General features: G+C 43.0%; 3 protein-coding genes across 4 annotated transcripts; 2 read left to right on the top strand and 1 right to left on the bottom strand.

Annotated features, from left to right (window-relative positions):
• The first annotated feature begins 1,670 nt into the window (after window positions 1-1,670).
• Window positions 1,671-9,735, top strand: steap3 (STEAP family member 3, metalloreductase). Its single transcript, XM_079733239.1, has 6 exons — window positions 1,671-1,759; window positions 2,353-2,933; window positions 5,253-5,580; window positions 6,071-6,270; window positions 6,634-6,798; window positions 7,043-9,735. Exons 2-6 carry the CDS (start codon window positions 2,409-2,411, stop codon window positions 7,316-7,318), a joined length of 1,494 nt encoding a protein of 497 aa, XP_079589365.1. The 5' UTR covers window positions 1,671-1,759; window positions 2,353-2,408; the 3' UTR covers window positions 7,319-9,735.
• A 5-nt stretch (window positions 9,736-9,740) lies between these two features.
• Window positions 9,741-13,842, bottom strand: cUnh2orf76 (chromosome Un C2orf76 homolog). 2 transcript variants are annotated; one of them, XM_079733240.1, is made up of 5 exons: window positions 13,576-13,842; window positions 13,075-13,125; window positions 11,933-11,970; window positions 11,238-11,315; window positions 9,741-10,774 (listed from the first exon to the last, which is right to left on the bottom strand). In XM_079733240.1, the coding sequence occupies exons 1-5, from the start codon at window positions 13,703-13,705 to the stop codon at window positions 10,613-10,615; spliced, it is 459 nt and encodes a 152-aa protein (XP_079589366.1). In that variant the 5' UTR covers window positions 13,706-13,842; the 3' UTR covers window positions 9,741-10,612. The 2 variants fall into 2 exon arrangements, with proteins under 2 accessions (XP_079589366.1, XP_079589367.1); XM_079733241.1 differs by having other exon boundaries at window positions 9,742-10,774; window positions 11,234-11,315.
• Window positions 13,843-14,694: 852 nt separating this feature from the next.
• On the top strand, window positions 14,695-20,970 carry dbi (diazepam binding inhibitor (GABA receptor modulator, acyl-CoA binding protein)). Its single transcript, XM_079731511.1, has 4 exons — window positions 14,695-14,809; window positions 19,032-19,149; window positions 19,781-19,843; window positions 20,606-20,970. Exons 1-4 carry the CDS (start codon window positions 14,795-14,797, stop codon window positions 20,677-20,679), a joined length of 270 nt encoding a protein of 89 aa, XP_079587637.1. The 5' UTR covers window positions 14,695-14,794; the 3' UTR covers window positions 20,680-20,970.
• The last annotated feature ends 2,158 nt before the right edge of the window (window positions 20,971-23,128 follow it).

A 23,128-nucleotide genomic window follows, 5' to 3' on the forward strand; every position in this document is an offset into this window, starting at 1 on the left:
ACATGAAAAATGCTAGGCTACATTCAGTACTGTAGGTATACAGAAAAAAAAGAATCGTAAAACATACAATCCATTCTTCACATAGAGAATAAAGATCATATTAATGTTATGAACAAAATATAAAAAGCATAACATTTATACTTTGTGTGTGTGTATTTGTGTCTCTTATCTTGAGAGAGAGAACTGATCAGTTGTTTTTTCTTTTGAGAACAGGGCAACATCTTCAACATCTTCCCTGGTAACAACTTTGTATGTAAGGGGATGGTAGTAACACTTTCAAAACATGCGCTACAACCTACCCCGCCCTGTCATCCATTGGGGAGCGTACCTATGTTCCCGGGTTCCTATGTTCCTCGTATCCTATGTTCCCCGCTTTGTATGTGACCGGGGACCATAGGACCCTGTGCGCAAATCTTCTTTTCGTAGGATGGTAGGGGCAAGTACAGCCTTTTTCGCCTCTGATTCGCCTGTGATTGGTTAGAATGGCTCTCCTCCGATTGGTTATGGATAGGGTTAGGTTTAGGTTAACCCTCACCCTAACCCTAACCATAACCCTAAACCTGACCCTAACCCTTTGCATCCGGGGAACATAGGACCTGGGGAACATAGGGATGACCTCATCCATTGCTAAACTAGCCGTATTGGCATGGTGCTTTGACATTAGCAAGGGAGAGATACACCATTTTTTACTAGAGAAACTATAGGTTGACCTGATATAAACCATACAACTTTATCTACCACGGTAAAAGTACTAGAAAACTAACATTAAAATAAAAAAAAGTTATTTTCTTACCTTAAAATTTGGATTTCTCTCGTAGCTCCTGGAAAAATGGCGCCAACTAGTGGAACATTTCCATGAGTGATCGTAAAGGAAGGAGGAGGAGACTGAAACTGTCACATGCCTCATATCTTATCCCTGATTGGTGGAATTGGTGGCGTTACAACTCACCCCGTGTCACAACTATTCCCGGTCTCCTCTTTTCATAAAAAGATTTGGCGGACCGGTATTTTAAGATGCATAATTTCAAACAAAGGATGTGGCTTTTTTTCAGGATGGTTTATTTGTCATATTCACAAGAATTAAAACAACAGCAATGCAATGCTTGAGTCTCAGGCTCCCTTCAACAATGCAATAATACAAAACAATACAATTTATAAGAGAAAAATAAGAAAAGTAACCTAGAACTCAAATAAACACACAGATGCATTTACAGTGCTTCATTGCATATTATACAATTAGCTTTTGTTGCATAGCAACAAAGGCTAATTGTATGAATTTAATACCAATATTTCCACTTTCAGAACTATTCAAAAATGTTTCCCTTTCTCCACTACAAACGGAGTCTATGTGTTGGAGGAAGTAACATGACTCGTATAGCCTACGATATAAAAAATGACATCATTTTGTTCTTATATATATATATAGGATATATATTTTTTTGTTTTGTTTTGTTTTGTTTTTTGGGGGGCCTATTCTGGAAACTTTTCAAGCCCCTGTTCCCCGGTGCCCGGATTCGGACCCTCTCCGGTCCGGCTACGGTCCGGTCCAAGGACCGGGGGTTGGGGATCGCTGTGTTCTAGACAGTTTGAAGGCCTATCTGGCTTTTATTTATCTCATGGCCACAGCTGGTGGGCGTGGCTTCAGGATATATAACAACTTTCAAACCCTTGTCTAGTCAATGCATCATGGTTCGGACGCATGACATGTGAAACACCACTATTTCAAAGATATCAGAACGCAATTTTAACATCGCATAAGGTAGGCCTACGGTTTCAATGCTTCTTGTTCTATGCAATATGGATTTCTAACGATATGTCATGGAAGAGGGTGTTTTGTTGTGTCGGCTTGGACCTTCCCCCGAGCAGAGTACAAGCAGGCTTTAGGTTCCGATTTATGGGGAAACCGTTTGGTTCCTGTTCTGATCCAAGCCTACTCCGCGTCTTTGGAGTGTGCTGATATAGCAATTTGGAGATTTTAGGTTTTATTATACTTGTGCAACAATGTAACGGTTTTGTTTACCGATCTAATGGGTGCAATTTTAATGGTGGGCTTGTCAATGTGAACGTCTCTGTTCGTTTAGGTGTATATAAATGTTGTAAAATAATGTTTTTTAACTACAGTTAATGTGAAGTAATTTGAATTGCTATTATTTCATAGAAACAGTATCATTTATTTTATGCCTACTGTCTCACATTTTATTACATTTTTTACTTCACCTGGAACAGTGGTTCCCAATCCTTTTATGACCCCTTTGGTAAAAATGGTGTGTTTGTATACAGTCTGCGGCTTTGCCTTACCATTCACTACAATACACACGATTCTCCCTTCCATCCCATATCCTTACCCTGCAGTACCCTGCACCGACCTCGACCGTGACGCGTGTCTTCCTGGAGACGGTCTGTCCATCATGCCTGTGGGGGGGATGAGAGCCCCCCTGCTTGTGGAGTCCGGACCCGAGGAGGAGGAGGAGGTGGAGGTGGAGGTCCTCCACGGCGAGGAGGAGCTCAGGCTCAGTGTCCACCCTGCAGTGGGCGTCCTGGGCTCCGGAGACTTCTCCCGCTCTCTCTGCACCAGGCTACTGGCCTCCGGTCACCGTGCGCTGGTGGGCAGCCGGGACCCCTCCCATCTCCCCAGGGGCCTCTTCCCCGAGGGGACGGAGCTGGGGTCTCAGATGGAGGCAGCGCTGGGTGCGGAGAGGGTGGTCTTCGTGGCTCTGTTTCCTGAGCACTACCCCAGCCTGGTGGGCCTGAGGGAGGCTCTGGCCGGGAAGGTGTTGGTGGACGTCAGCAACGCGGACAGGCTGGGCCGCGGTGCGGGGGGGTCCAACGCCCACAGGCTGGCCCGGCTGTTCCCCCAGAGCCACGTGGTGAAGGGCTTCAACGGGGTCTCCGCCTGGAGTCTCCAGACCGGGGCCCATGATGGCAGCAGGCAGGTAGGGGCCACACAGCCCCCTAGGGGCCACACACTACTTAATACTATTCAATGTTTGGATATCATTGGGTTTTTATAAAAATGTTATCAATCAATGGGATATACTTTTTGTAATTTGTTGAATATTGTTTTATAATGACTTGTCTCAATGCTAATGGATGATCTACAAAAACAATTGTTTTAATCAAAATCGGTCAGCGGCACACAAGGGAATAATTAGTGTGGATATTAATTATAATGATAGGATATGATATAAGTTTGTAAGTGTAAAACGAACATGCTCAGGTATGTAGGGAATATGTTGTTGTTTAATGGTAGGGATAATTATACCATGCATCAATATTTGCTTAGTTTCTACTTTCATTGGTAATTAGTATTTATTGAAAAACTTTGAACGGTTCATAGTCATCATAAAGTACGTGTCAGGAGGACGTCAGCTGATTTCAGGTGATCTTTGACCAGAAGAGCATAGTAGTACCTGCTCAACTGGTGAGAAGGAATACTAAGGTAAAAGCTGTTGGGTAAGATTCTAGAGATGGAAAGACAGATGGCACAAAAGAGAAGTTGAGACGTGATTTTGAAGCTAAACCAAACCTCTCTCCCTGCAATTGGGAAATGCTTCATTTCAAGCCCCTGTGATAAGGGGGCACGATGGATTGAACCAAACAGGGAAGAGATGCCCTGGTGTGTCAGAAATGAGCCAAGAGTGGTCCTAAATGTAAATTGGCTCATTAAGGGCATTACCTCCAGACATCACAACCCATTTAAGCTTACTGATGGTTTTGCCATATCTAACCAATTTCGCTCAGAATTAGCTGGTTCTTATTTTTTTATGTGAAATTTGTACAATTATTTGTTTAGAAACTTTAAAATTGGACTGCAAGTTCATTGCGAGGAATGTTTCAGATATAGCCTAGGTAGCACCGGCAAGTAGCATTTCTTAATACCACTTTGTACCTCAAGAGGTCAGGGTCAATGCAGTGTCCGGCCTTCCATCAGGGGGGTAGAAGTAGCACTGGCCAGGGAACATGTTCAAACCTCAGAGAAAACATATGAGAGAAATAGAAGCAAAATAAACTTGACAATGGCTTTGTTTTCCACTGCTGGAGAATGCTCTTGGCCAGTAAAGGGGATTAAGTTTAACACACATTGCTGCCTTTAGACTGGTAATTAAACAGCTTTTAATGCTAACATTGTATACGTTGTGATAGCTAATACAGGTAGGTACTAATATTACGGTGACCATATTTTTTGCTAAGTGTTTGTTGATTCATGGTTCAGACCACTTAGAATGCAATTGGGATGGACACCAAAACCTTCTGGTTATATGCTGCCCCCTATTTGTTTGGAGTGTAAGTTACACATACACGTTGAACCTTTTTAACATTTAAAAATAAATAAACTACACCGACTTTATACTTTATTCATTTTAGCATAAGATAATACAAACAGATGGGTTGACGATAATGTGTTGCACCTTGATTAAGGTTACTAGGATTTATTTCTTCTTATTTAGATTAGGGGTTGGCTGCTCTCCAAAGTCTGATGGACTCAAGCCGCTTGTAAAACACGCCTAGTCCTGACTGCTCTGAGACCCCGACCCTCTCTCCCCCTCCTCACCACACTGCTCTGAGACCCCGACCCTCTCTCCCCCTCCTCACCACACTGCTCTGAGACCCCGACCCTCTCTCCCCCCTCCTCACCACACTGCTCTGAGACCCCGACCCTCTCTCCCCCCTCCTCACCACACTGCTCTGAGACCCCGACCCTCTCTCCCCCTCCTCACCACACTGCTCTGAGACCCCGACCCTCTCTCCCCCCTCCTCACCACGCTGCTCCGAGACCCCGACCCTCTCTCCCCCCTCCTCACCACACTGCTCCGAGACCCCGACCCTCTCTCCCCCCTCCTCACCACACTGCTCCGAGACCCCGACCCTCTCTCCCCCCTCCTCACCACACTGCTCCGAGACCCCGACCCTCTCTCCCCCCTCCTCACCATGCTGCTCTGAGACCCCGACCCTCTCTCCCCCCTCCTCACCACACTGCTCTGAGACCCCGACCCTCTCTCCCTCGTTATGCCCCGCCCCCTGCCAGGTGCTGATCTGAGACCCCGACCCTCTCTCCCCCCTCCTCACCACGCTGCTCTGAGACCCCGACCCTCTCTCCCCCCTCCTCACCACGCTGCTCTGAGACCCTGACCCTCTCTCCCCCCTCCTCACCACACTGCTCTGAGACCCCGACCCTCTCTCCCCCCTCCTCACCACACTGCTCTGAGACCCCGACCCTCTCTCCCCCCTCCTTATGCCCCGCCCCCTGCCAGGTGCTGATCTGCGGTGACGGCCCTGACTCCAAGGCGGCGGTGGTGCAACTGGCCCACCGCATGGGCTTCAGCCCCCTGGACATGGGCTGCCTGGGGGCCGCGGGGGCCCTCGAGGAGGCCCCCCTGCGCGCCTTCCCCTCGTGGCGGGGGGCGGTCCTCACCACCCTCCTCCTCTTCCTCTTCCTGTACGGCTACGGCTCTATGAAGTACGTGCTCTTCCCGTACCTGGCGTTCAACCAGGACAACTTCTATCAGCTGCCCCTGGAGACCGTCAACCAGACGCTGCCGGCCGTCGCCATGGTGACCCTGGCGCTGGTCTACCTGCCAGGTAACTGCTGTCCCCTGCTGTGTTATTCCCTCGGGGAGGGGGGGGGGACCTGTCAGGTGTTAATTCCCATGATGCATTGTCGTCATGGCCACAGATCCTGCCTCAGACTTTAACCACATCAAAACCCTTACATTAACTTAGGTCATACCTAGACATTCACATGAAAGTGTGACAACCTCACGGTCTCGTTTGACATCAACACAACATGGAAGGGACGTAAGTTAGCCGTGAACTGTAGACCAATCGATACGTACATCGTGAACATGCAGGTTTCCTGGGGGGGGGGGGGGCTGTACACAGGTGGCGTAATCTGAAATCCAGGTTGTCTCAGTTGCTCAACCCACTGCACTAATGACGTGGGCTCTTAAAAAGACCTCTGACCTCAGAACCTTGGCAGACACTTGAACGACTTGAGTTCAGGGCTCCCTTCTGTAACATCATTCAATCAAGTGAAATTACCCTCTCAAAGATCTGACGCTCTTGTCCCCAGGTTTGCTGGCTGCATGCCTTCAGCTGAGCAGGGGAACCAAGTATAGGAGGTTTCCCAGATGGCTGGACTGCTGGCTGGGCAGCCGCAAGCAGCTGGGCCTGCTGAGCTTTCTGTGTGCGGGGCTGCATGGTGTCTACAGTATGTGTCTCTCCATACGCAGGGCTGCCCAGTACAGCCTCCTCAACGCAGCCTACAGACAGGTGTGTGTTGGTGTGTTGTTTGGTGTGTGTGTGCGCACATGTCCTCCATAGGGCTGTTGTATATCTTCAATGTGACACCTTTATCTCTGACGTCCTCTCTGGACAGCGCTGCATTATTCACAAGTAACACTAGAGATCCTCACATTATGTAATACTCAGATTATCAGGAGAGGACTGCTTCTTCATGTTGTACATGCTCAATGAATAAATAAACTCAAAGAAACTAATAATGTCCTTGCAGGTATCAGTATAAGCTGCAATCCACTATGCATCTTACAATACCTTTTGTATTTACCTTAACTCTTTGTACTTCCCTTGTTGGTTGGTTTGTTAACTGGTGGGTTTGTGGTTCTGCTTCTCTAGGTGAAGGCAGAGATTCCTAACTCCTGGGTGGCGGACAAAGTGTGGCGGTCAGACCTTTACTTGTCAAGTGGAATTCTGGGATTTGGAGTTCTCTGTGTGTTGGCCCTTACCTCTCTTCCCTCCGTGGGAAACACCTTAAACTGGAGGGAGTTCACATTTGTCCAGGTCAGAACAAAGCCTTATCATACAAACCATATACAAACTGATACATTATGTGTAACGTAAGAAAAGGATTGTGACGAGGCCAGCTATACAATATAATGTGATTTGGGAAAATATATATTCAATAAATGTTCACAGTGGCGACTATTAATTTAAACATTGCCTCATAGGTAGATTTTTATGAGGGAATTTGACTTGTCTACTTAATTCAGTGTGTGTGTGCGTGTGTGTGTGTGTGTGTGTACAGTCGGGCCTGGGCTACGCAGCACTGACGCTGACCGTGATGCACACGCTCTTCTTCGGCTGGGACATGGCCTTCTCCCCGGGCTCGTACTCCTTCTACCTCCCCCCCATGTTCGTCCTGGCCCTGGTGCTGCCCTGCGTGGTGCTGGTGGGCAGGCTGCTGCTGGCCCTGCCCTGCCTCGCCTGCAGGCTGACAAAGATCCGCCGCGGCTGGGAGAGCAAGAGGCCCCGGACAGACCAGGAAGTAGGGCTAACCAATGGGGTTGTGGCAGACGGCTGAGGAACCAGGACGTGAGAAAATGTGTGATGCCACAGGACTGTGGATGGATTCAACCGATGGTGAACATGGATGTCTCTTTTTAATTGTCTTTCTGACGGTACGACCGCTGACTGAAATATACATTTTAGACCAAAACTTTTTATATATTCAACTTTGAGTAGGAAAGACTTGTAATATGAATGACAATATTAACAGCCTTCGTCGGTCAAAGAGACCATTCAATAGTGTACAGTCCAGAGGTGTGGACTTTTAATATTTGGATATGTTTGAGTACAATAGAATCATTAAAGAAGATGGTTCATTGGTGGTGCCTTCGATCTATCTAAATAATTGTGTCGTCACTCACAATCAGGGTCCAAAACTAACTTTTTCACTTACCAGCCAGGCTGGCTGGTAAGTGAAATTTTTTACCAGCCAGGCAGATATTTTACCAGCCAACCAAATAAAAATTGCTTTTAAGTGTTGTGAATTGCTATCAGTATTATTTAACATGTCATTTGGGTCTAATATGCGATTCTCAATCAATATTTTAATAGTATATGCACTAATACTAGTAGCAATGTATGTTAAAATATGAATCACTGTTTCTGATTTTAGCTCAACCAGACTGCAACAGCCCTATATAAACATGAATATCTGACCAGTGGTGGACAAAGTATTCAAAGACATGACTTAAGTGAAAGTTCTTTTTTTTTAATTCATGTAAAACCATAACCGTAACCCTAATATTCATTCTTCCGGATTCCACCTACGAAAAACACCGGTCACATACAAAGCGGGGAACATAGGGATGACCCCGTTAGATCGGTCTAGCACACAGTCTATACATTATTTTATCACAGGGAGTAAGTTGTAACGTTACGATGGATGGTTTCCATTTGATAACGAGCGAACGAAGCCATAATATTGATAACTCAGAACGACAACTCACTTCACTCAGTTCAGACAACTATACGCTCAATATACAACAGTTAGGAACCAATCAGATCGCTTGATTTATGCCACCCGTTTTTTATATATATATATTTACGTAATTTACCGTTAAAATATTATTAATATATTCGGGCGCAAACAATCCCAGAATGCACTCGCCCGTGATGTGGGCGGGGCGTGATGTCACGCCCCGCCTTCCCGCAGGCCGCAGCGAGACGTACTTGGAGAACTCTGCTGGAAAGACACGTTACTCTGTCAGGAAACTAGCAGTTCTACTGGGCGCGCCAAACAACACCAATGGGTACGCTGAATGGTGGCATCACGCGCTTACGTGCCAAAAGATCGTCTCTGCTGAAAAGACACATTACTCTGTCAGGAAACTAGCAGATACCAGCGTCGTTCTCCTCCAGTAACGAAAAATTTAATTTTCGCCGGTAAAAAAAAAAATAACTCGCCAGAGTGGCGAGTGGTCTTAAAAATTTACCAGCCAGAGACAAAATCTACTCGTAATTGGCGAGTGGCGAGTGTTAGTTTTGGACCCTGCTCACAATACATGCAATATAACATTATATTTTATTTGGAGTTGATTACAGAAGACTACAGGGATAACTTGTGACATAAAACTAGAAACATGGCCAAGTTATTGTATGCTGCATTGAAGATATGTCAAATGGCCTTCAGATTCACTTACCTCTGTGTATGTGAATACAACTATTGTCACAAATACACTGTCATAAATAAATGGCCTGTCAAGCCCTTTGAGACTGTACAGGGGATTAAGGGCTATATAAATCAAATGTAATTGAACTAATTGGTACTGGATGACTCCTTAGGATGGGATTTGATCATTCAGGTTTGATGGAATAGTGCAATGCTAACAAAGCCACATGCTTTATAGGACAGGGATAGTTTAAAATGTTAAGGTCCCAATGTGTGGGATAAAAGTCTGTTCGTATTCAAATAAGTCAATAATGGTGTTCTGTGCATTCCTAACTGGCGGTGTTTGTGTGTCACACACAAGGGTAGCGGGGCTGTGTGTGTGGCGTGAGTGGGAGGGGATTTGGAGGGTTTTGAAGTAAGATTCTCGTCAACAAAGGGAGGTACGGGCTGGCCAGCATTTTTTGCTATAAGATAAGTTATAGAAGGTGATTTCCTTCATAACATTTTTAAAATCACTATCGATCAGCATTGACTACAGATACGACCAGGTCATTTTAAGCTCCATACCTTGATGAACAGGTGATTTCCCTTTCCGCTGCCAGGTCTGAAATGTGTATGTTAAATACATGATCTCAGAACCAAACAATCTCTTAAAGACCCCTAATAATGTTGGTGGCAAAACTGATTTAATGTAATTGTGTACTTAAAAGTCCTCTCCAAGAGTGTTGTTCTTGATACAGATGTGGCTGTTAGAAGTTACTGTCACAACGGGGGAGTACAAAAAATGAGATGTCTTCTCCATTTTTCAAGGAAGTGGTTTATCACCACTGTCACATGCCAGCCTCCTGCTATGGTGAGTGATGAGGGGGACTAATGGAACCACCAGTGGTGAGGCATATTTTACTGCATGGTCTAAGATGTCTCCTTGATGAGAAGCTACACCACCATCAGGACCACACTGGGTTCTCCCTGTTCTCTTATCAGGTCCTCATGGACCAGACCTGATGGATACACAGCGAATGTTTAAGACTACACCACACACTTGATGCCCTGTACCTGTATAATACTTTTATGATGCTGTTTTTCAACCATATGCCAAAATAATGGCATAGACAGCCATCCCTGCCCTGTTGGAGTCTCATCTACTGCTCCCCGCTGCCAATCATTTCCTGAACTATCCCATTTATCCTGTTTCATCACAATATCTTTTGTTTACACATGCAAAAGGCTTTACATTTAGTTTCAGGTTGCCTTCAGCACCATTGGACAAGCAACAGGAATGTTTGAGACATACAATTACAATTGTCTGTTTACCATTCATTTTCATACTTATACTGTTTATACTTATACACATGTTTATACTAATGGAGTGACTGCACTGTTTATTTTATTAATAAGACTCCAATCTGGCCCATCAGCTTTATTCATCATTAGATAATGTCAACGCATCACAGATGAATATGAAATTGTAATCAAAAAAGTAATGCAGTAATCATAGTATACTACTTATTGAAAAGCTGTGATATTGAGGAGCCTTCTCCTGCATTTCCTGACTATGAAAGCATCAATCAAATTTAATATTCAACACAGGTGAACCTTTATTTTAAACAAATAAACCATAAACATCTTCAAAACACTAAATGGTGTCCAAATGAAACCTTTCTGGTCTCTATTTGAAGGTTTATCTCGAAAGCAGCAGCATCAGTCCGTGTAGCGTGTTCTATTGAGCTCGTTGGTACATTTCATACATTGTGCAGTGCGTTTCCCTGCGTGGCATGTGATGTCGTTACCACACAGTCTCCGGATTGGCCTTAAAAAGGCCATAGTCTTTTCCACTGAAGAAAGCCATCTCTGTTTCATTAGCTGTAACAACACAATGGTATAAACTTACAACTGAAATCAACTCCATAGGTACAACGGAAAAATATCGTAATGTATGATATTTACATATGAATTAAACATTTACTATCAATAGATGCTGGCTGCACTACCGTTATATCACTGACTATAATAACAGGTGTCTGCACATCCTGATGTTATCTCGCTTCGACCGGCTTCACACTCGGCGGGTGACTGAAGTGCAGCGGGAAGTTGTTTGGATGAGTGGTTCTCGAGGAAGCGGCAACAACTGGCCCTTACCGAAGAGGTACTGCACCATGGAAAGTGCTGTATCGTTGAAGCAATGAGAGGCTAAGCCGTCGGCTGGTTCCCAAAAGGAGAGTTTTGAACAGGCTGCACTATTAGTAATAAATGAGTGAATAGTTATACATGAGGTGGTGATACATAAAGATAAGGTTGTGGTATTGGCCAGCATGTTCTCACCTACTCCAGCAGCTGCCAGAGTCAGTCCTGGACGAAGGATGAGTGTGTCATCGTCCTCCAAGCTCATCACCAACTCGTTAGTCTGGAAGTACAATATTCCTTTGTTCCTTTTGTATTGGTTTGTTTCTTTCAAATTGTAGAGTCACATTTTTCACATAGGAATTATTCTAGTCTTGTATAACAGATTTATTTTGCTTCAAAATTAGATAATTTTGCTTCAAAAGAAAAGTGCTGATTAATGTGTAGGATAAATGATTTAATTTTTTCTTTCACTGGAATTTGGTTGGTATCATCCCAACAGTATGGGTCTCTGTTCCCGAGTCCCTCCAAGGAAAAACCCCCTTTAGCCCCTTTACTATGGACCCGATACACCCTCTCCCTGGCCCCTCTACCATGGCCCCTGGTACACCCTCGCCCTGGCCCCTGGTACACCGTCTCCCTGGCCCCTCTACGATGGCCCCTGGTACACCCTCTCCCTAGCCCCTCTACTGTGGCCCCTGGTACACCCTCTCCCTAGCCCCTCTACTGTGGCCCCTGGTACACCCTCTCCCTAGCCCCTCTACTGTGGCCCCTGGTACACCCTCTCCCTAGCCCCTCTACTGTGGCCCCTGGTACACCCTGTCCCTAGCCCCTCTACTGTGGCCCCTGGTAGACCCTCTCCCTTGCCCCTAGAACACCCTCTCCTGCAGAGTCCTGTACCTTGGCTCCATGCGCTTGGTGAACGATCTTCAGTGTGTCTAGAAATGCAGCAAGAAAGGAACAAAGGTGTGTTAGGTCTAAAACATAAGATACAAGAAATGTGTCCACCGTCATATTTATTTATGATGTTTACATTTATCTTTGAAGTAGCTTTTGTGCAGCTGAAATTGAATGTCCAATAATTGAACATGATACTTAAAGGGGACATATCATACCACCAGGTGTGAGTGTGATTAGCCTTTACAAGCCGTTTTCAAAATGTGCAGCATTGTGACATCACATGGGTGTGTCCACCTAGATGTGTGACGGATAGATGAGCAGTGTTTGCTAGTCTACTGGGTAGGCTGGTAGACTGATCTATCCAGCACACATCTAGATGGACACGCCCACCTGTGATGTCACAATGCTGCACATTTTCAAACCTGCGTGGTATGATACGTCCCCTTTAATAGACTAATTTCACAGAGGTGTCATCATAGGACAAACACAGGTGCCACTCATAACACTAATTATGGTTCCCTGCATAAAGTAGCAGGATGTGGAATATATTGTCCCATCTGCTATGACTTGTAGAACGTCCTCACCAAGCCTGCAAACTTTGACAGAATCAAACATGCATTCATTCATATTCCAAGTGCAATGTTCACTCTCGAGACTGACCTCAGGTTCACTTATTTCACTCTGTTACAGTGTTGTTTTACCAGAATAATCTCAGTTATATAGACGGTTAGATGTCTCTAACTATTCAACCGTGAAGAACGACAGTGAAGAACTGTCCACGAGAAGGACCAACACTCAATAATAACGGTGTCCTGTCCACTCTTACTGGCTGTTGAACTGTGACGGTACAGAGTCCCCTAGCTCAATATTTTGACACTGTATTACAATGTCTTCATTGAAGATGTCAGGGGTACAGTATGTGTATTTTACACCACGGATTAATAGATGGCAGAACACCAGTGCTCTCCATTTGTAGAATATATCAGTTATAAGATGTGATTTATTGATGTCACCATCGATCAGCATTGACTACAGATATATCCAAATAGTTACATGACACATTGCACATATTACTATGAACTCTAATATTGAATTTGCTTGAAGTAACATGAGTGACTGCATCTTAATCAAGATAAACTCACCATATCCAAACTTCTTGAAGGGAGGTGGGAGACTTGCTCTGGTGGCCACATCTGGGGGAAGACACAGTGACATTTATGGATTTGATATTCTATACTTCAGACTTATATTTGAGTGTACATTCACTCTGTGTAGGAGCCAATTCCTTTGTCTTCATTATTGCTACTAAAGGGTAAATTGTCCTTAAAAGTAAAGGACTTGAGGCCTTGGGGTCGTTTTGGCTGGAAAAAGCAGTCTTTAGACCTTGTTTGTCTTGCATATCTTGCACTTCTTGACCCGTCTTATGTTTTCATTTTCAACAATAATCTTTACTTTGAATGTGTTTGAATGAGCATTGAATCGGACTCATACATAAATGAAGACACGTTATTTTGAATCTCATCTAGGCATTCTGCTTTTTGCAAGACATCAAGCGTCTACTAAAGTATAAACCCGCCCAAGATTGATCTACACAAGAAGAACAATGGACATCGTAGTCACTATACTATGGAGCACACACTCACCTGTTCGGACATAGCTGATGAAGTCCTCCACGTTCTGCTCTAGATCGACTCCACGGAACACCACAGTTTTCAAGTTCCTGTGCTCAAAGGACCTCACCAACCGCACGGTCACCACCGCTTCACCGGCCATAATGTTTGAACTCAAATGTAGACTTTTTCCTTATGATAAATTGCCTGCCTAACTGTACAATGTTCAGACCAGGCTGTTTCATATCACATTCGCTAAATGTTTGACGGCATTGGTGTGGCGTCGCTGCATGTTTTGGTTCTGCTTCCGGTGTTTTAACAGACCAGAGCAGTCACCCACAGTGTTGCCAGATTGGGCTAGATTTCCCTCCCAATCTGGCAACACGGGTCGCCCTCCAAGTCAGACCTGACGTGTAGAGCACCAAGCACCGAGACACACGTCGCTAGGGTGAGCAGATGTCCCGCTATGTGCGGGACAGTCCCGCATTTCCATGACTTTGAACGCGTCCCGCAAATTGAGACGTTGTCCCGCATTGTTATTGACAGTAAGACTCGATTTTTTTTTTTTTTGGAAATGCGTGATTTAGCATCTAGCATTTATCAAATAGCTGCGTGCGGAGACAGCAGGGCTGTCATCAGGGGGAGGGGCAGGTTGTTTGATCATGTCAATGAAACTTGGTCTCGGACGCAGGTTAAGCGCACGCCCACCACCAAGAAGCAATGCAAGGGCGATCCTAGTCAATCGCCTAGGGCGGCAAATGCGTTGAAGGCGCCCTCTGGTGGCGGCCTTAATTAATTATGAAATATAACTAAATAAGCGAAATAAAACACGTTTATCAAATATGTTTCTAAATAGAACGGACAAGGGGGGAACGGGGGATTATATGTTATTGCGGACTGAAACCCCGACTGAAGGTCCCAGGTCGCCTCCTCTCTCAAAAATTATAACATAACATATAAAGGATATATAAAATATTCCCATGGCGGTTGGCCCAGTACCCCTTGCCCCAGTACCCCTTGCCCCCATCTCAGTAGAAGCGTTTCCAAACCAAGGGATTTGATTGGTTTCTGCTCTCACTTCTCAGCCAATGGGCCGTGAGCCTTCAAGGAAACATCCTAGTCAGCCAATAGCATCGCGTCGTTCCCAGGGTCCTCAAACCGAGCTGATAAATCCTGCAGAAAGTAGGGCGTTAGTCACACTAGTGGTCTGCCTTTGTAGTAGGAAGTGGTCCTTATTCCAAACGGTTCTGCAATGGCTGATCTCAAGGTGTGTATCATTTTAATATTACAAATATTAATAGAGACTGTTAGTATTTATCTCCAGCTCACTGCTACCGTTATGTAGTCCGGCGTTGATCACGGGGTCCCTCCGAACCAGGCCGTGACGGCCTGTCCGACGCGTCAGGCAGTCACGGAGCGATCAGGTGTCCCGGGTGTCCCTGTCTCCACTCGTAGGGTTGATTAGTAACTTTATACTGTGGATCAGACTGGTGTCAACCCGGAATGAGTTGACTTCATCCTTTCAAGAGGCTGGCACACTTCAGGCCGGGGTTTCCTTCTGAAAATTGCCCTCACAACAGGCATTGTTTGGTGTGGAGGACTTTGTACCCTGGTGTAAGGGTCCTCCTGTTGTTGGGGCCAAGCAGTGTGCGGGCACACTATTGAAATGTCAGTGCATTTATTATTATTCCTCCAAAAAACACATACCCAGCCAAAACCTCTCCGTCGATTTGTATGCAACGGCCCACTGCTGTAAGGGTAACTACCGACAGCCATAGAAAATAGTTACACTGATCGGCCCAGTGGTGGCGCTATTATCTTCTGAACTGCTAACTTTGAACATGTTGCACACACATGTATCCCCTCATGATGAACCTATTACTTCCGCCTGGAAAGCATTTGTAAAAATCACTAAAAAGTAAAAACAATAAGGTTTCTAGGTTGTTTTACTCAATAAAAATCATTTCTAAGATACCATCTATGGACTTATATTTTCCATCTAACGAGAAGGGAAATCTGTACACTAAAAATAATGCCCCCAGGGGGTAATAACTCAGAAAAAGAGTGTGGCACAATGTTGCATTAAATCCTCATCAAGATCCTATTGTCTTGAGTCTCATACAAAGGGTCTTTAGGATAAATATCTGAACAAGTTGAGATATGTTTATTTGAATGAGGCCATGGCAACCAAATGGGTGTGGCTAGTGACTAAAGCAGGGGTCAGCAACCTTTTCAACATGCAGTGCCAGTTTGACATTTTCTCATTAATGAGTGTGCCTTAAGCAACGATATATTAAAAATTAAGCTGAATTATGACACAGCGACCAAAAACATTTCCAGAAGAACTGGAATTAAACTATTTCCATATAGTCCACAATCATGCATCAACATTTTAAATGTTTTTTTGGTTGTTATATTTGCAACATGGGCTTACAAATTATATTTACATATCAGAAACATTCAGAAACTCATTCAAAAACATATTTGCACTGTGAGAAATGTAAAAAACGAGAATATATGAGAATGTTGGAGCATCCACATCAATATCTTAAAGGCATGTACAGCTTTGCAAAACCATGTGAAGGCAATGCATACAGGCCACTTGCAACAATATTTAAAATATTTTCTTCTCTATTACTCACAACATAGGTTTAAAAACTATTAATTGATCCCATTTCAGAACACTGCTCTCTGTAACTAATTTAAACATATTTGCACTGGGAGGAAATGCTCAAAACAGAATTAAGTGCAAAAAAAATAAACGGTACCAATGATTATGCTTCCCCATTGTGCTGTGAATTTTTTAACAATAATTAAAAAAAATATATATTATAATTTTTTCCAAGTGTGCCAATGATTATGCTGCCCCGTGGAGAGAAAGTAATTATTTTCTGGTCCCAGTCTTTATCTGCCCTGAATTACATATATGTTTTTTGTGGATTTAAATTATAATTTTTCATGCAAAGAAAACAAAAAAAAATTGTGTGCATGTGTAGATTTTCAGTTATGCCGATTGGGAGATTGTCGGTCTTTTCCTCGCCAGTCACAGGGAGTGTGACGTCACATACGAGACGTGTAGTCTTTCTCATTGTCTTTTCTCTACAGCCTTTAACTGAACAATTGCACAATAAACGGTCAAACTCTTTGCGTGAAAAAAATATTATTTGGACGCACAAAAAACATATAATACATACAATCCGAGGCATTTAATGACTGGGATCAGAAAATAATACATTTCTTTCCCTTGACTCCCATTCTAATTTTCCTCGCCCAGAGGTCCTATGAGGGGTCTACTGGAAGGGGCGTACTTACGATCTCTATAGTACCTAGACAGTGTTTAATTTGGAGCGGGACTAATTAGGGACTGTTGGGATGAAACTTTGTAGACAATTTTCTTTCCTACGATGAACAGATGTTCCTAAGGAGCCAATAACTTGTAACCACATGGCCCAGGATGGACAACTGTGCCCAGCTTTAGGTGGCTGGTTAATTTAGGCGGGGCAATCATCATCAAACCTGATGTACTTAAAGAAATATAGGGGAAGATAACCTAAAGGTACCTAAAGCCACAATTATCCAGGTAGGCCCATAGGGAAGCATTACTCATGCATGTCCATGGGGTGCGGTGGTAGAGTGTGGGGATACATGACCCTAGGGTTGGGACATTTCAGACATCTGAAATACATGTTTCCACTGTTTGTCTTATAGACATGTTTGATGATGATTTTGAGATGTTTACGTCCAGTAAACCTGCCTTAATGGCATACCTATACGATTTTACTATAATTACCAAGCTTCTTCTTATTGCCTTTCAAGTAGGGCTGCTTGATTATGGGAACAATGATAATCACGATTATTTTGGTCAATATTGAAATCACGATTATTCAAATGATTATTTTTGAGTTTGAAAACATGTTGTATTTATTCACCATGTCTCTCCCCAAAAAAACTTTTAACTGAGAACTTTGAAATTTCGCCTTAAAAAAATACACAAAATGGTCAAAAAGAAAATGTTCCAATCTAAAATGATAGACAGATATGTGTCCAGCTGTTCTGCCAAACTCGATTATGGTAATTTTCTGATCGTTTGACACTAAAATCGAAATCGCGATCAAAATTTGATTAATCGCCCAGCCCTACTTTCAAGTATGGAAGACTCCTCCTTCAAATATAGCCTGATCTTCACCGGTCAATGGAAGATTCCCTGTTGTCCAGCTGTAGAGCACAGTTGTGAATGAGGTCCCTGGTTTAAATCTGACCGACTGTAGCCAAACATTATGTATTTCATGTCAGAAATAACTTGGAATACAGAACACAGCTTGTAGAAGTTGAAACCCGGTTTATTGCAAAGTCTGCAAGATAAATGATTCACAGAGCAGCTGCTACATGCTGTAGTATAGCTCTCGAGTGGGTTTAGTGATGGCTGGTTTAACCAGTGTGCATGGATGGTTCACTGCACAACATGTGTGCTGCAACTATATCTATGTTTTATGTTTGAGATTTGCAACGTCCTTTAGCTCAGTTAAGTGTCAAAATGAAATCAAATGTTTATCAAAGACATCTTACTTATTATTCAGTCATGGTACAGTCGACAGAGAAACATAAGTATGTTTGACAATTTGACACGAAGCAGATCAATATTGATGTAGTCTTGTGGCAGTTGACAGCAGACTTTGGGCGGATCCCCCGATAACTAATATTGGCAGGTAAGCACTTCTCTGCAACCTGATCTGGTCTTCTGTTATCAGCGGCCTTTGCCAAGGGCCGATCGTTTTGGAGCCTAAAAATTAATGCAGATTGCCTTTCCTGTAGTGACTGGACTGCCCTACTACATTATAAGTTCATAGATCCATAGATTCATGTTTGGTGTGCTTTTATTCAGAAAGCTTCCCTTAGTTTGCCTCATGAGTGACCTATTAAGGACGAGATTTCAAAAAAGAAGGAAAGTTATACAATGTAGGCAAAAATAGTTCTTCCTCTTCTTGATACTTGATTGCCACCTTTTAATTTGAATTCTGCTCATTTGTCTTTTCAATTACTCTCTGCCCTAATTGGCACGCGGTGGTACCGACCAACCACAAGCTTAGGGGCTTCTGGTTTGCCAAAGACTCTGAGCTAATCACTAGCCTCTTTGTGCGTTTGTGAAACCCGTCAGAGGCACTCTATTGCAGCTTTACAGCACCAATTACTGGAAACACATTGGGACATTCCGGTCACCTCAGGTAGCCTTGTCGCGATGGAATTAACTAGCTTGTAGTCCAAGACCAAATGGGTCTTACTATAACCAAATGTAACACACAAACACACACACACACACACACACACACCTCCTAACTCCGATGTCTGCAGCCTTATCTGTAGGTTTCCCTAAGATGCTGAACCCCTACCTGCTCCATAATGACATCTGAGTTTACTGTACGTTCTTCCGGAGGATCTGTAAATATTAGTACAGTAATAAAGTTGGTATGTTTTCCTCTCTATTGTTTCAGGCTAAGTTTGATGCCGCTGCCGCCGAGGTGAAGCAGCTGAAGAGCAAACCAGAAGATGCAGAGATGCTGAAGATCTACGCCCTCTTCAAGCAGGCGTCCATGGGGGACAACAGCACGGGTATAAACATGCACGCACGTACACAGTACAATGTTTGTTTGTAGTGGTCTGTAACCAACTATTTGTTTTTTAGAATATGCAGCAATAGTTTAGTCCAATGGTATTAAAAACCTAGTATAACGGTAAGATATTTTGTTCTCAAATATATTTTTTATATTATTTCCATTCATGTGATTATTTAGATAGATAGATAGTACAAAAACATTGTTTCATAATTCAACTTGGCATGCTTTTACATTTGGAGTGTTCAGTTGATCTTGATCTAATCTAAATTCAGATTACTATCAGCATAAGGCTTGAATGAAAACAGCGGTTTTTGTCCATGCATTTCATGGTTTCCTGTTGAATTTTTTTTGGTGCATTATGTCTGCTTTTGACACCTCGCTATGACGAAAATAAATGAAGAAAAAATAAATATCCAGGTGGTTCCCATGAAAATGTCCACCTTTGAATATCCGGTCAATGCTGCATCTCTGGGTGCATATTTCAGTCCAAGCAGCATAATGGAATAATCTCCAGGAACAATCATTGTGGTGCTGGTTACCCCAAAACGGGGTGCTCTGTTCGTTGCCTGGACAGAACACAACTCTTTTATCTGGTAAATATATCTATACACATTTTGTCTCTCCAGCTTTCCCTGGCATGTTTGACTTCACTGGAAAAGCCAAGTGGAACGCGTGGGATGCAGAGAAAGGTAAACGTTGATTTGTCGGTGTGTGTCTGGTGTGTGAGTTTAACCTTGTTCAGATATTGTAGCTGCTTCATTCGAATAAGTTTCTAATCAGAATATGGAGTGGCTAAGTCCCGCCCACCTCATGCTCACTCCAGACCATCGAAACGGAAAAAGTTAAATGGGAGTCAACCGAACTAGATTGAAAAAGATTGGATTTGATCTGATTCCCTATGAAATGGTCCTGGCAGGGTTTGTCTAATGGCATTTTAATCAATAAAAAATGTCATGGGTCAACTTTCTACGTACAGAAAATGTAAAGACTGAAAAGACTTGATAGGCTAGTTATATATATTTCTACAACAAATAACACATGTCTTGTTTTTCAAAAGTATATTTTATTAAGACCAATCTTGAAATTCTGATTTGAAATCAATTTCTTTATGTATTTATTTTAAATAATACATTTATATATATATATATATATTTTAAGGAATACAAATTGAAGGAAAACATTGCAACTGATCCAAAATAATCATAAACATAAAAAAAAAAAATTCCCCCCAAAACAAACAAAAATAGCATAAGGCCATGACACAACACAGAAATTAAGGCAGAATAAAAATATCATTGAAATTTGCGCAACATTAACGACTCCATTTCCTGTTTCACTCACTTCCTCTGTGCAGTATATTCAACAGCAATACGAAGTTTAAAATTTTACCTTTGGACTATGTCTTATCTCAAATGGCTGAGTAGTTAATTAATCCTGGTTGTTTTTAACAGGAAAGAGCCAGGATGACGCAATGACAGAATACATCGCTAAGGTGGAGGAACTGAAGACCAAGTATGGAATCTAATGTGAAGCATGAGCACAGATCGACTGGACTAATCTAGCTAGGTGATCTACACTCCTCGAAATGCCTTAAACCCTGAAGGAAGAGTGCCCTCTGCTAGTTGACTACTGCATTGCATGTGATTGCCAAAAGGACCAACAGAAGTCTTGTTGAGATTTTGAGGAGGTAGAGAGAATAACAGATTAGGCTACTAGACTGAATCAGTTCTGACATCAAGTAACTGTATATCGTATCGAAATGACTTTTGCTTCTTGTTGTAGGACCACCTGTAATAATATAAAGGCAGACTTCTTAACCAAAAGTTGTTGTACTTGTTTTTGTGTTTGTGTACTGTTATTCTAAACGGGAACTGCAAAACATACCAGCGGTGTGTTTGTGTAGGGCTAATGAATTGACAAATGTTTGTGTTTCTTTCTGCTCTGGGGATTTGCATATAGTCCACACGATTTCACTCCAAAATTACCAGTTTCTTCAACAGGTTGGCAGGTGGCCACATCCGTCACATTACACTGGGTGAAGGTTAAGCACCCACCTGGGTAAACAAAAGCTATACTGTTTTAAAAGCAAAGTGGTTTCAATCTAGTTTACATTTTCTTTAGTTGATATAAAGAACATTGTAGGCCTCTATTTATTCCAAACTGTTCCATTTCTTCAGGTTGTCAGTAGGAAACACTTTCTCATTAAGTGAAATATCAAAACATTAATACAATTTATTAGACAATCATAAAGAAGGAAGTGACAAAACACATTTGTTGAGCAACATAGTTGAGGTGGTGGTTCAGGTGATTAAATTCGCTGAGGTGGACGAGTGAAGCAGTGATTTTAACTGAAGGTGAAGACCGCTCACCAAGCTGAGATCTACAATTCTACTCAAACAATATTATTTAACGAGTACCAATGTACAGGCCTATCTGTAAAATAGGTGGCACAATATACATTTGTCTAATACAATTAATAAGGCAAAACTTTAACATGTGATTTAAAAGATAATTGACAGTGGAACTTTGAAGATGTATTTATAAATATTTGACTTGATGTATATAACTGTTAGACACCCAAGGGTGTTTATGTACACCAGTTCCAATGCTTATGTTTTACACTTCTGTTCATGCACATATACACTTAGTTGAGTATTATAATATCAGTGAATACAAACATAACCATCCTTTTCTTTGTTCCTGATCTGAGCCTAAACTGGGAGTAGCCACACATTGATCATGTATGAAATATGTTCCCATTTTATATCATGTGTATTCCCTCCCCCAGTGTGTGTATGTGTCAACAGTTCTTAAACCACCATAAAATGTCCTAGTTCACCTGGTTTTATGGATGAATTCTTCATAGAGCACATTTGCGAAGATCCACATCAAGACTCTGAGACACAACACAGATCTCCACAGAGCTGCCTGCATTAATACTGTCCCCCGAGTTAACATGTGGGCTCCACAAGGGGGCAGTAGTGCGTTTCCAACTGAAACTAGGTTGATAAGGCAATACAGCATGTGAAAAACATTGAAACAAGGAAGAGAAAATCAGTTGCTGTATCATAACCAACTGAGATACTAAAGGTCAGCAAGCATCAGAAGGTGTGTGCCCAGGTCTCCTTTCTCCCACCTGTAAGTTCGCCTCTGAATCCATCAGTCTACCGGACACTTTTAAGCTCACCCCACGTGTCACTTTCCCCACCCTTGTTAAAGATCATATCGTTGACCTATTTTTCTCTGTCAATCTACTGGTACTCAAATTCCCCTCTAGTTCCATCCCCAACTTCTCGTCCACAACTCCTCAGAGAAATAACCGACTGGTCACCAAGCGGAAAGACTCAACAAGTAGCCATCCCTCACTGCCACCATGAAGCCTATGAACTCCACCTCTCCACTTCTAAAGATGCCCTAACCACCACCAAGTCTGCCTTTTTTTCCACCATCATCAACGACATCGACCGTAACCCCAGAGCCTCTTGGTGAACAACCTCCTGAAGCCCGCGCCCACGCCCTCTCCAACCTCAACCTTGCAACAGCTTCCTTCAATACTTTGGTGATAAAATCAGCACTATTAACAAATCACTGTCGTCTGTGTTAATAGACATCAGCCCCTACTCCTGTCTCTGTCCTCTCAATCTTGCTTGACCTCCTACCCTTCCCCCCACCATCGCCGCCTCCATCATCTATATACTCATCAGCTCTTCCAAACCAGCTACATGCTCCCTTGACCAACTCCCTACTGCCCTGCTGAAGTCTTGCCTCCCTGTGCCCCTACCTCTCAAACCTTTTCAAATGTTTTGAAATATCAAAACATTAATACAATTTATTAGACAATCATAAAGAAGGAAGTGACAAAACACATTTGTTGAGCAACATAGTTGAGGTGGTGGTTCAGGTGATTAAATTCACTGAGGTGGACGAGTGAAGCAGTGATTTTAACTGAAGGTGAAGACCGCTCACCAAGCTGA

This window comes from Pollachius pollachius (assembly GCF_949987615.1).
Source record: "Pollachius pollachius genome assembly, chromosome: 3".
Lineage (NCBI taxonomy): Eukaryota > Metazoa > Chordata > Actinopteri > Gadiformes > Gadidae > Pollachius > Pollachius pollachius.

Bases quoted from the DNA above. Each gene is read 5' to 3' on its own strand.
- dbi (XM_079731511.1), top strand. The intron at 19,150-19,780 runs GTATAAACATGC...TTGTCTCTCCAG, and splicing joins CATGGGGGACAACAGCACGG to CTTTCCCTGGCATGTTTGAC. The intron at 19,844-20,605 runs GTAAACGTTGAT...TGTTTTTAACAG, and splicing joins CGCGTGGGATGCAGAGAAAG to GAAAGAGCCAGGATGACGCA.
- cUnh2orf76 (XM_079733240.1), bottom strand. From the start codon at position 13,705: ATGGCCGGTGAAGCGGTGGTGACCGTGCGGTTGGTGAGGTCCTTTGAG. The intron at 11,971-13,074 runs GTGAGTTTATCT...CTGCATTTCTAG, and splicing joins CTTCAAGAAGTTTGGATATG to ACACACTGAAGATCGTTCAC. The intron at 11,316-11,932 runs GTACAGGACTCT...TTGTACTTCCAG, and splicing joins ACCAAGCGCATGGAGCCAAG to ACTAACGAGTTGGTGATGAG.
- steap3 (XM_079733239.1), top strand. From the start codon at position 2,409: ATGCCTGTGGGGGGGATGAGAGCCCCCCTGCTTGTGGAGTCCGGACCC. The intron at 5,581-6,070 runs GTAACTGCTGTC...TCTTGTCCCCAG, and splicing joins GGCGCTGGTCTACCTGCCAG to GTTTGCTGGCTGCATGCCTT. The intron at 6,799-7,042 runs GTCAGAACAAAG...GTGTGTGTACAG, and splicing joins GGGAGTTCACATTTGTCCAG to TCGGGCCTGGGCTACGCAGC.